This window comes from Haliotis rufescens, unplaced genomic scaffold (genome assembly GCF_023055435.1).
Source record: "Haliotis rufescens isolate VD_foot unplaced genomic scaffold, xgHalRufe1.0.p SCAF_30, whole genome shotgun sequence".
NCBI lineage: Eukaryota > Metazoa > Mollusca > Gastropoda > Lepetellida > Haliotidae > Haliotis > Haliotis rufescens.
In genome coordinates, this window is record NW_025964002.1 from 2,947,929 (window position 1) to 2,961,321 (window position 13,393).

The window sequence follows — 13,393 nt, forward strand, 5'->3', positions numbered from 1 at the left end:
TTGACTGAACATGAAAAGCTACAAACACAAAGATTTTAACACGATAAATTCTCAAAATCTGATTAAATATTTTGGGGTCTATAGGGGTACTCTCCATAACCCCAAAAACATATTGATGTCATTTCTTACAAATAACTATGTCTCAGACGTTACCACTTCAGCAAAACCCAAGAGCACAGGTTAGTGCTGACAAACCTAGAATCATAATCGGGCCGAACCGGGATTTGAACCCACAATCATAGGTTTCTGACATGTCCAAGGGACGCAACTCTGCACAGCAAATCGTTGTGCCTCAGACGCCTCTTATATTTCGATGTTGCCTCAAGTTTTGAACTGACACCAAGATAACCTACTTCTCCTTTCAGCCATAACCAGCTGACAACACCTGACATCTTGTTCTCATCAAGGATACAGCTGAAGTTTGTGGTGTGTCAACATGAAAGATGGCAGGGTCCTTGCATCCACTTGGTCGAGGACCTCCAACATCCGCCCCATCACAGGAACACCCGTCTCTTCATGCTGGAACAGTGACAACATGCATAGCTTCAATGCACACAACCAATGCCATGTATGATGTATATCATCTTCCCGAGCCAAGAGAGTTAACTGACAACAAAAATGTATAAAAGTCCAGTTCCACCCTTGCCGAACTAGGCTGGAATTTCCAGGCTCAATTGTAGCCACCAGTGGCTATTACGAGTTAGGTCCCTTCTAAGTTCCCCCTACTGACCAATCAGATTCCATTTCTCATATCACTTGTATTTGCTTCAAACAAAAAGGCGGTGCCCAGTCAGGGCGATCTGCTCGTTGGTCAAAATCTGTATTGTAATACGACGGGTCTTACCACACAAAGTGCAACAGATCACATAAGCACCTTGATTGGAAACATGAAAGAATTTGCAAAATATCTGTCGGTACACATGCTTTGCAAATCCTGTAGTCAACTGAAATCTGCACTTTGAAATCCATGTTGTTTACGAACCGGATGTCTAGTTGGTTACGCGATTTTGATTGGCTGTACAAACGAGTCTATGTAGTCCAAAGTGCAACTCCATAATTGCAGCCTTGTTCAGCAAGGGTTGAAACTGGATTTTTACAGTCAGTTAACTCCCTTGCAACGGGACGATGGATGTATGTGGTATTTCTCATGTTCACAAAAAGTCAGGAGACAGGCATTTACTAGAGGTGCAACGATACATTACGAGGGTCACGATACAATACATATCACAATACACATATTTACGTTAAATCACTTGGAAACTTCTTCACTATAAATATTTCAGAGCAGGTTTAAAAAGAAAAGCTAGCTGTAGACACATGTTCGTAGCAGCTATTTTTAGTAGTGATCTCTTCGAATCGTTATAAACTTTATTACATGAGGCGACCTACGTGGTGTTTGTTGGTCAGCTTCCTCAGACGGTCAAGGAAGGCCTCTAGGTCCTCCCCGTCACACCGCAGCTGAAAGCCGGGGAACACATGACCTTGACCTTCCTGAAATATAAAATATGATGAATATTATCATCAGTGATCAATAATGATTCATGTATTGTGATACGCACCACATTTTTTTATTCCACCCCACCACCACACACCACCACCCCCTTCATATTTCACAAAAGGGTCACAGTGTTTGCACATTAGAATGTTATCTTCGATTTTCTGGTCAGGTTTGCCTTTTCAAGTTCGAAATGGAAACCCATACATCGTATTTTCCCTGCATATTTTTACCAACTGCGTAGTTGTGTGCCATTGTCACAATGCATTCAGAACAGACAAATGATATAGCACTATAAAATCAGCATACGTTCGAACAAAGTACAAGAAGCCACACACACATGTCGCAATATAATGCAATAATCTTGGACGCGACATTAAACCCCTATTCACCTCACCTCAACTCACTGTAAAGAATATACTTGACCACATGTGACGTAACCATGGTGACCCACCACTTTGTTCATGACGGCCACCTTCCCCCTCCACACTCGGTCATCATCCCATGGGATGCTGGAGATCTGGGAGGTGAAGGAAGCACCTGTAAAATCCCCCAGGTCCTGGAGTGTCTGTGACACACTGTCTGTGATGATTGTGATCTCCGCATTGTGCCAACATGACAGCTTCTTCAGGGCGCCGAACAAAGGGAGGTAACTGCAGCATCACAAATGTCAAGAATCCATTAAGAACCTTTTGACATAGGTTACATGATTAACTAGTTTTCTAAGGTTTTGTACACAAAATGTCCAATTACTCTTTGTTTTTTGTTTAATGCCGCACTCCAGCATGTGGTGATATTCCAGCTATATGACGGCGGTCTGTAAATAATCAAGTCTGGACCAGACAATCCAGTGATTGACATCACGAGCACCGATCCACGCAATTGGGATATGATGACATGCATCAACCAAGTCTGTGAGCCTGACCACCCGATCCCGTTGGTTGCCTCCTGCGACAAACACAGTTGCCTTAACAGCAAGCATGGGTTGCTGAAGACCTATTCTACCCTATTCTATTCTACGAAGTTTCCTATTAAGTATTTGATACCCTACTCCATGATGTGAGAAAAAGTATTAAGAGATGGGTGAGTGAGTGAATGTAACTTAATACCCCCGTCAGCAACATGACAACATTATCACAGTTGTAAATAACGGAGTCTGGGCCAGACAGTGTTACCAGCGACCAGCAACGACCCCTGGGATCTGGGCACGATGATGCCCCGGGTCCTGCAGCCGGACCACAGCATCCTCCCTAGCTGGCTCTTACAACAAGGAGGAGGTGACGCCCAAGTCAGTCACTTAGTGCACAAAGTACATGATCCAGACTACCAGTTGTCGGACTTGCATTTTGTGGAAGCCTCAGTGGCTGTGTGGGTTAGATCGCCGACTTTGTGTGCTGGTGATAAGGTGCCTCACTCTAAGAGTAGGGGTTTGAATCCTGGATGGAGCTCAACCCCCCAAAATACAAGAATTTGTACATTACTGAGACTTTACACATGTAGGTGAAACCATCATGTATTGTACAGGCAAAACAAACTATGCAATGTGAAAAGGTGTCTGAGTCTCAGACATAGACATGTATTCAAATGCTCACCATTCAGCTCCATTTGGGTCCTCCAGGAGAGTTGGTCTGACCAACACAATATGGACATCAACACCTGAAACATTCCAAAACACATTCCTTGTATCATGGAGAGTGGTAGATATGTGTATCATGTTAGGAATGAATTAGTAAAATCCTATAAAAAAATGGTGTCATGGCTCCCATCTTGAAGAGAACATGGAGAAAGTTTTCTGTCCCAGTCGAAAATACATCTGTACATAGTGACTCATCATCATCATCATCATCATCATCATCATCATCGTCATCTAGCATTCCTAGAGCTGTTGCCTTTCTGCAGGTGGGCAGGTGATGGGGAAACAACCAATCTCATTAAAATCAGATCTTAGTTCTCGCTTCCGATAAACAAAGGTCAGAGTACATAACATTAGGGGTGAAGTCAGAACGACCTTATGTTCGACCAATCAGAGCGTTGCTTACCAGATCATGAAAGTGACAGTTGGAATGTGATTTCTAATGGAAAGACAACGAAGTAAGACAACAAGACATACCAGCATAGGGCAGTGACTCCGACACCTGCAGCAGTCTGTGGGACAAACTGTTCTCTTCTGCACCCCTGGAAAACACGTCACATCTGATGATGATTCAACATGATATAGACAATAATTTACAAGTGACGAGGAATGACGGATTATCTGTCCCAAGTGAAATTAAAGTTGTAAATCCCGAGCCTTGGCAGTTTGATTAATGTTCAATAGTAAAAAAATGAATAAAAACTGATTTGGCATTATTGTTTATACGAAATTCAAACGTGTAGTTCAAACTGTTAGCCAGTTTCTATCGGTCGACATGGCTGTCAGTCGCCTCAAGGTCACTAGCTCTCGTGACTACGAAATGATAACCAAAGCTTTTTGTCTGCACATTCTCAACAACATCAAACTGTGTAAACTGATTCTACAACAAGTAAGGTTTATTTGACAGACTCTTTCAAGCGAGCATGTGTCTTACATTTTAAAACAACAGTAAATATTTCAAACTGGAACATTGGAATGTGACGTGGCCTTGACCTTAAACTGAAAGATCTAGACCAGAGTATTTATGCAGCATTTTCATGAAAGTTAAATGTAAATGTCCATTAACCAAGAACATGGGAGCAAGAGTTCATTCTGAGTCGACATGGCTGTCAGTCGCCTCAAAGTCACCAGCTCTCGTGACTACGAAACGATAACCAAAGCTTTTCGTCTGCACATTCTTAACAACATCAAACTGTGTAAACTGATTCTACATGTAAGGTTTATTTGACAGACCATTTCAAGCGAGCATGTGCCTTACTTTTTAAAACAACAGTAAATATTTCAAACTGGAACATTGGAATGTGACGTGGCCTTGACCTTAAACTGAAAGATCTAGGCCAGATTGTTTATGCAGCATTTTCACGAAAATTAAACGTAAATGTCCATAAACCAAGAACATGGGAGCAAGAGTTCATTCTGAGTCCGGAGATATGTCGGCAATGCGCCAACGTTTTGGGACAGTGGATCCAACGTCTGACTCGACAGGCTTGCAAATATGTATGTTGAATATGCCGCCGTAGATCGGGCCAGAAAACAGGCAGTGGATCATATCCTTCTTTTTGTACTGAGGCAGATAGACGAACAACATGGGATTTAGAAGATCTCTCCAAGGTTGGGGTGCCACTGATTGACAAAAGCCTAGCGGAATCTGGAAGTGGGTTGACGGGGTCCATCCGTGCATTGGTATTGGACAGAATGTTGGACATACCACGGTGTTGATCTTCAGTGATTTGTCAATATGTGTTTATCGACTGTATATATTTTTGTGCCCAGACACTTGCATTATTTGGTGGGCTGGAACGACCCTACTGGACAGTGATTGTATCATGTCTTTCCTAGCGCTGTGATTACTAATGCGTTTGTCGGATGAAATTTTGGCTTTGGAAGCCATGTTTTTCATCAATGCACCAAGTTTGTTTTTCCCAACTGGCTGCCTTTTGAACCAGGATTGGCCAGATTTGGGACACCCTCTAGTGTTTGTTGTGAGATATACACGTTGACTGGACAACATGAGGGGCCGTCGGGTTGGGCCCAGGCCTTGGGTGTCACAGCACGACCCCCCTTGGGGTCCTGAACACACCCCCAAGTCATTCTTCTGTGTGTAGACCGAAACAAATTGTATTGTTCCACCATAGTGTTTAATATGGATTCAGGTGTGTTAGAGTCAAGTTGGCCTGCATCTCGGAGTTGTTTTATTTCACTGTTGGAAATAGCTTCTGTTCTGTAAGGTAAGTTACCCTTTCCCTGTTTTTTCAGTGATTTTGTTTTTGACTTGATGACATCCCTTATTTTGGAAAATCCAACTGAATCGGAAAGTGAGAAGACGTAATCTTTGCGTTTTAAGTGACAATCTAAACTGTCCCTGAATCCAGTGAGTGAGATGGGCTCATACTCGGAACCATCCTGTTTCCTAACGCCAATGAAAAACCTGCACATGATCGTGTTAAGTTAAGTGGGAGGGATAACTTCGATCGGGCATTGCTCATTCAGCTTTTCTTAAGAAACTATTTGACAACTCACATGTTGAGCATAGTTTTTTTTAAAGTGTTTGCATTTTCGTTTTCTGCCAGAAATTTGTCAATGTCGCCATCGTGTACATCAACCAATCTTTCTGCTTGTTTTGGAACATCAGCGATGTTATTTGGGGCATCCAAGAAATCATTATCCATCAAATCATCCAGAAATGATTGATTTAGACCGAAATGTTGGGGGCGTGGCAGGCATTGAAGTCACGGTTTCAGGAATCACGCGTAGTCTATAACGAGGGACTTGTCGCTCACACAAGTCAGTTTTCACCACAAAGATGTTGAAACTGTTCCATGGCTGTATTATGTTCACTACACAAGCAATTATCCATCAATCTTCACAAAATCGTTCACTTTTACCGGGGACAACAATGTCGCCATTGTTGTTTACATGCAGGTATAGCAGACAATTTATTCAATCAAGTTTAATCTACAAGTCTCAATAAGGTTTTATGTTCCGTGTATTCATTTATTGTAAACAACATGTGTGAACAATATTTCATTTGAATGAATAGAAAATATAGCCTTCAGAACGCTTTATGTTGTAAATGACAAGTCTCGTATGGCAAAGACGTGTTTGTGGAAAAAGATGAATGAACATGATGAAAGGGAAAATGTAGTCCCAGCAATGCATTATTAACCAATGAAATTACAGGCTTTCTAAAACAGCCAATCGGCATTAAGCAACTGGGAACAAATACTACCCAGCATCTCCGTTCCCATATGGGTTATAACATACAGGATGACTTGCATGATTATCATAAATGTGAAAAACTTATTTCACAAATCTGGGAACTTATTCTTGGTTCCCTACTAGGATGGTGCTACACTGTGCTGCAATCAGCACCACTTCAGCCACATCACAACTGACGTCAATATTTGAGACGTCTAAGATGATTTTACTTGGCTGCTTGTTCTAATCTGGATTCATAGTTCTGGCCCTCTGAGATGCCATGCCACAGTTTAACATGAATACCCCACTCAGACACAGTATACTGACTCCGAGCCGACCAGTCCTTGTCTCAGCCACATGCCAAGCACCAGGCAGGGTAACAACAAGTATGTTCTTGTAACACCTTTTGGTATAAACAAGCGATAGAATCTGACACTAGTCCTATAGTACCTACCAAACTACCCAAGAGTTAAGGTACCAGAAGGATGAGTAGACATTTGCCAATTCTAAGGGTTTTGCTATATCATTAAAATGGTAGTATCTATTGCTAATAACGGGGTCAGAACGAACCAACAACCTTCCTCTCTCTTTGCAGACACTCTACACACTAAACAGGCGAAGTAAATAATTTGGAAAATCAGACAGCTTTCACAGAAAACCATTTAAAAAGAAATAGTAATAAAGACGAACCTGGTGAGACTTAATGAAGTCTAGTTGGACAGTTATGTGGAGAGCATGTGGTGAAATTCAATGAAGTCTAGTTGGACTGTTATGTGGGGACCACATGGTGAGACTCAGTGAAGTCTAGTTGGACTGTTATGTGGAGAGCATGTGGTGAAATTCAATGAAGTCTAGTTGGACTGTTATGTGGAGAGCATGTGGTGAGATTCAATGAAGTCTAGTTGGACTGTTATGTGGAGAGCATGTGGTGAAATTCAATGAAGTCTAGTTGGACTGTTATGTGGAGACCATGTGGTGAGATTCAGTGAAGTCAAGTTGGACTGTTATGTGGAGAGCATGTGGTGAGATTCAATGAAGTCTAGTTGGACTGTTATGTGGAGAGCATGTGGTGAGATTCAGTGAAGTCTAGTTGGACTGTTATGTGGAGAGCATGTGGTGAGATTCAATGAAGTCTAGTTGGACAGTTATGTGGAGAGCATGTGGTGAAATTCAATGAAGTCTAGTTGGACTGTTATGCGGAGACCATGTGGTGAGATTCAGTGAAGTCTAGTTGGACTGTTATGTGGAGAGCATGTGGTGAGATTCAATGAAGTCTAGTTGGACTGTTATGTGGAGAGCATGTGGTGAAATTCAATGAAGTCTAGTTGGACTGTTATGTGGAGACCATGTGGTGAGATTCAGTGAAGTCAAGTTGGACTGTTATGTGGAGAGCATGTGGTGAGATTCAATGAAGTCTAGTTGGACTGTTATGTGGAGAGCATGTGGTGAAATTCAATGAAGTCTAGTTGGACTGTTATGTGGAGACCAAGTGGTGAGATTCAGTGAAGTCTAGTTGGACTGTTATGTGGAGAGCATGTGGTGAGATTCAATGAAGTCTAGTTGGACTGTTATGTGGAGAGCATGCGGTGAGATTCAGTGAAGTCTAGTTGGACTGTTATGTGGAGACCAAGTGGTGAAATTCAATGAAGTCTAGTTGGACTGTTATGTGGAGAGCATGTGGTGAAATTCAATGAAGTCTAGTTGGACTGTTATGTGGAGACCATATGGTGAGACTCAGTGAAGTCTAGTTGGACTGTTATGTGGAGACCATGTGGTGAAATTCAATGAAGTCTAGTTGGACAGTTATGTGGAGACCATATGGTGAGACTCAGTGAAGTCTAGTTGGACTGTTATGTGGAGACCATGTGGTGAAATTCAATGAAGTCTAGTTGGACTGTTATGTGGAGAGCATGTGGTGAGATTCAGTGAAGTCTAGTTGGACTGTTATGTGGAGACCATGTGGTGAGACTCAGTGAAGTCTAGTTGGACTGTTATGTGGAGAGCATGTGGTGAGATTCAGTGAAGTCTAGTTGGACTGTTATGTGGAGACCATATGGTGAGACTCAGTGAAGTCTAGTTGGACTGTTATGTGGAGAGCATGTGGTGAGATTCAGTGAAGTCTAGTTGGACTGTTATGTGGAGACCATGTGGTGAGACTCAGTGAAGTCTAGTTGGACTGTTATGTGGAGACCAAGTGGTGAAATTCAATGAAGTCTAGTTGGACTGTTATGTGGAGAGCATGTGGTGAGACTCAGTGAAGTCTAGTTGGACTGTTATGTGGTGAGATTCAAGAATGTGATCACTGACCTGTCTTTTTCCTCTATCTCATCACCAGGCGACTCCTTCCCATACTGGTCCAGACTGAGATCCCCAGGAGACACCCAGCTTCCACCATGGAGCTGCAGGTACAGGTAACATTACACACATATATCCTGAGGTGCAGGGGGTGAACCCCCCTTTTCCAGGTCACCTTGACGGTGTCAATGTCAGATCATGTCTGTCTACTGAATATACTCAACATATCAATGTCATGGTCTGCATGTCTGTCTACTGAATATACTCAACATATCAATGTCATGGTCTTCATGTCATGTCTACTGAATATACTCAACATATCAATGTCATGGTCTTCATGTCCGTCTACTGAATATACTCAACATATCAATGTCATGGTCTTCATGTCTGTCTACTGAATATACTCAACATATCAATGTCATGGTCTTTATGTCTCTAGCTACAATTAAGTAAACTTTTCAGTTACAAAAATTCAAATGGCAGCTACAAGTGAGTGAGTGAGTGAGTGAGTGAGTTGAGTTTAATGCCACTTTGAACAGCATTCCAGTTATATCACGGCGTGTCAGCTTACTTTTGGAGGAAAGCCCGAAGTGAATCAGGTCTCAGACGTTTACCACTTCGGTGAAACCCACGAGCATGGGTATGGTGCTGACAAACCGAGAAACATAAGCGGGTCAAACCGAGATTCAAACTCACAATCATAGGTTCCTGGCTTGCCCAAGGGGAACACAGTGAATTGCAGCATGTAAAACAAAATATGGGGTCAATCAAAACAATACTTCCCCAGTTGTTACGAGAATGTAAAAGATTAGCAAAACTATTGTATCCAATTATTTGGTGCTAGTCTTGCAAAATAATCTGCAGTTCAACTTCTTATTTTTTCAATGCAACATTCGGTACAGATACTAGTACCTATATCATACAGACTGGGTGATCATCCTCCAAGTTTTACGCGATGCACAAATGTGCATCCAGTATGCACAAATGTAGAGAACGGACACAGAGAAAAAAATACTGTCTCGCGCAGAACGCACAATATTATTCATTGTACCTAGAGCACATCAAGAGCAGTTATTGGTTTCTGTCATTTTCATCTGTCAGTCATGACCACTGTCAACGTGATCACTGATTCAGTCCAGACTCTTAAAGGGCAAGTTCACACGGAAATGAACCAATTTTTCTTGTACTTTTTCCACATTAAAAGTGTTAACATAGAAGTGTCATAGACAAAAATATAAAAACATCAAATTTAATTAACATATTTTTTGCATTAAAACGATTTATATTTTTCACATTTACCAAGTGTTCTATTTCCATAACAAAAACACCATGGCTTTATGCCCCTTGCAATATGACGTCATTGGTGCCAATTGATAAACATTATGACGTCATCATGCTTTGTTAGAGCCGCTTCACGTGGTGTAGGTACAGGTGTGTGATTCTAGCGTCTCAGATGCCAGCCAGAATTGTGTTATCCTGAGTCACCACTGCGCCGAGTGTGTCGTAGACCATGTTGTTTTACCGCAAACTGGTCTTTGATATCTTTTGCGTTGAGAATAGACAGGGACCCAGTTGAATTGGCACCAATTACGTCATAATCTAAGGGGGATAACTCAGGCCTATTTCGATCCTAAAACGAAGGCTTCATAACGGCATATCATTTTAACACTATTGTGAGCTTCTTACTTTCACTGTGAAAAAAATGAGTGTATATTTTCAAACACAGATACTAACTAAAATTGCGTTTTGTTTAGAAAAAGAAAGAAAGTGATTTTTGCGTGTACACTTCCCCTTTAAGTAATTATCAAAACATACAGTGCACTACACCATGTCATAACCTTACACATCTACCGGAGGCAAGGGCATTTACTGACTGTAATAGTCCAGTTTCCACCCTTGCCAAACTAGGCTGGTATTCCTCAGTTACATTTTGGCTGAACTAACGAGTCTATGCATAGTCCAATCAAAATCGCATAACAAACAAGACATCCCGTTCGTAAACATGTATTATAACGTGCAGATTTCAGTCGACTGCAGGAATTGCAAAGCATGTGTACGCTCAACTGGGAATCGTCAGACATTTTTGGTATTTTTTTTTCACGTTTTTAAGATGCTCAAGTGATTTGATGCACTTCCTCAGGTAAGACCCTGTTTTATTACAAAACAGATCTTGATTATCGATCAGATCGTCTTGACTATGCACCGCCATTTTGTCTGAAGCAAATGCAAGTAATATAAGAGATGGAAACTTATTAATAATTATTGGGGTCCCTCAGACGAATTGTTTAGGTCAAGATAAAACCCTGCATCCGTATAAGAAGTTCTTGCCAAGTTGTTGTTGACTTGCTTGGACTCCAGCATCAAAATTAACACTCTTATTATGTTATCTTACAATGTATTAACCACTGTTAAGTAAGAATTGTGAGATAACTGTCTGTATTTACCTCTGCTGTCTTGAACAGGTTGTCTGTGCACAGGACTTGAGCAAGTGGTGAATTGAGACACTTTTCACCTGTGCTCTGTTTTTTCACCAAGTGTTCCAGGCATTGATGAATAGTATCAACAGCTCCAGGATCTGAAATATATTCACTTATGTTTAGTGTATGAATGGCCTTAGGCACAAACACAAAGTATGCACACTGGTACAGAGTATTAAATACATAGAATTCACATTAGCACATTAGCACATAAGCATGCATAGCATTGCTGGGACAAGTGTCATAGCGACTGATTTGGGACAACCACTGTCTGAATGAACACTAAATTCAGGCAATGGTTGTCTCAAATCAGTTGCTATGACACGAGTCCTAATTTTATGCCTAGGTCTCAAGCGTTGGGTACAAAATGGCCAATCAGGAAGGGTTTTACCGGGGCTATGGCAAAAACTATTTAGATACATGTCTAACATGATCTGTTCATGCTTACACTGAACATTGCTCGTGAATAAAACAGGAAATGGCGTGTGGGCATGGTAATTTTTGTTTAAAGTAATTATGTTGATTTTTATTTCATTTCTTTACAAAATTGAACTGTGAAATGAAAGAGTTTCCCCATCAGTTGCATGTTCCACTTTCGCTCAATGACTTCCTGTTGTAAAACCAAGCGACATTATTCAGTGATTTCCGTTGACTATCTTATAGATGAGATGTTCAAGATTGCATGAAATCCATTTGAATGTACTCTTTTCTTTCTGTATTTTGATGGAATATTTTGTAGGCCTTGCGTTTGAATGTAATCGCATCTGTTCACATTTTCGGTATATTACAAATATTACGTAGGTCATGTGTTTCAAACGGAAGTGGTTAATCGTGCTAGCAAACAGATGATCACTATTTGTCAAAATGGAAGTCTCAAAAAACCCCATTATTTTTTATTCTTCAAGCCTACAGCTGTAACTTCAAATAAAGGTGGGGGCACGAGGGGCCCAGTCGTCTAAGGCGCCGCGATTTCATGTGCAGAGTTGCGTCCCTTGGGCATGCCAGAAACCTATGATAATGGGTTCGAATCCCGGTTCGCCCCGATTATGTTTCTAGGTTTGTCAGCACCATACCCGTGCTCATGGATTTCACCGAAGTGGTAAATGTCTAAGACCTCCCATATTAAGCTGACATGCCGTGATATAACTGGAACACTGTTAAAAGCGGTGTTAAACCCAACTCACTCACTCACTCTAATAAAGTGAGTGAGTGGGTGAGTATGGTTTTACGCCGCTTTTAGCAGTATTCCAGCAATATCACGGTGGGGGACACCACAAATCGGCTTCACACATTGTACCCATGTCGGGAATCAAACCCAGGTCTTCGGCATGGCGAGCAAACGCTTTAACCATTAGGCTACCCGACCGCCCCCTCTAATAAAGGTACTGCAGACAACGAACAAGGTAAGCAGCATATATTGCTGCATGCTAATATCAACATTAAAATTAGCATTCCTGAGAAGCAAAACTTGAATGCAGACATGACTGACACATGTGATAGTACAGATGAACCAAAGCCACAATTATCTAAACATAAGTCAACACGAGATATCCCCAGTAACTGGCCTCTTCCAAAGTACAAATCGGGGTTAATATGTGACAGGGAGAAAGAACATTTTTTTTCAAAATTTGCAAGGAGTATAGTCAACCAGCTGGAAAAGTTGGAATAACAAAACAATTCTTCAAAGATCCAAGGAGTTTCAGAACCAACAAACTTGAAACACATTTATTTCACTCGTATTCGACGTAATAAGCGCCCCGCTCTCATAAGCGCCCACGGTGATATTTGCTAATATTTTGGCTAGTGAACTATCCCAATTAGCACCCCTTCCGATTGATCAATGTACACAAGACTTATTTATTCGTGTATAATACGCACTAATGTGTTATATGCACCCTTAATTATGGGCAATTGAATTCTGGAAAAATATATCTGTTGTACATGAACATTTCAGGCAGTCATTTACGATCTTTCAAATCTTGTCTTTTTCCCCAAAATAATTCTAGAGCCCCCTAGTTGTAATTTTGAAGAGCGCCCTGGGCGCTTATTACGTGTAATATTTTGATCTAATGGATTAACTGCCTTTTGTTATAATTATTGGGTAACATAGACAAGGCACACCTAAATTAAAATGGGACATCTGAAACCAGGTCCAGTGCTCTCGCTGGGGCACACCTGATTTTCTTTCTAGTTACGAGCCCTGCTGAAAACATATACGTGATATCAAAGTCGGAAGGAATGAGTGCATAGTCAGAAAGAAATTAGAGATGAACATGATGAAGTGCAAGATAGTGT

General features: G+C 41.3%; 1 protein-coding gene across 1 annotated transcript in view; it reads right to left on the bottom strand.

Annotated features, from left to right (window-relative positions):
- Positions 1 to 13,393, bottom strand: part of LOC124147291 (mdm2-binding protein-like) — a 37,213-nt gene that overhangs the window by 21,180 nt on the left and 2,640 nt on the right. Inside the window, exons 2-8 of the mRNA XM_048380414.1 lie at positions 11,066 to 11,196; positions 8,634 to 8,725; positions 3,606 to 3,670; positions 3,088 to 3,151; positions 1,950 to 2,148; positions 1,390 to 1,491; positions 413 to 519 (exon numbers count right to left, since the gene is read on the bottom strand). Of these exons, the coding sequence (XP_048236371.1) occupies positions 413 to 519; positions 1,390 to 1,491; positions 1,950 to 2,148; positions 3,088 to 3,151; positions 3,606 to 3,670; positions 8,634 to 8,725; positions 11,066 to 11,196 (760 nt within the window). The remainder of the gene's footprint in view (positions 1 to 412; positions 520 to 1,389; positions 1,492 to 1,949; positions 2,149 to 3,087; positions 3,152 to 3,605; positions 3,671 to 8,633; positions 8,726 to 11,065; positions 11,197 to 13,393) is intronic.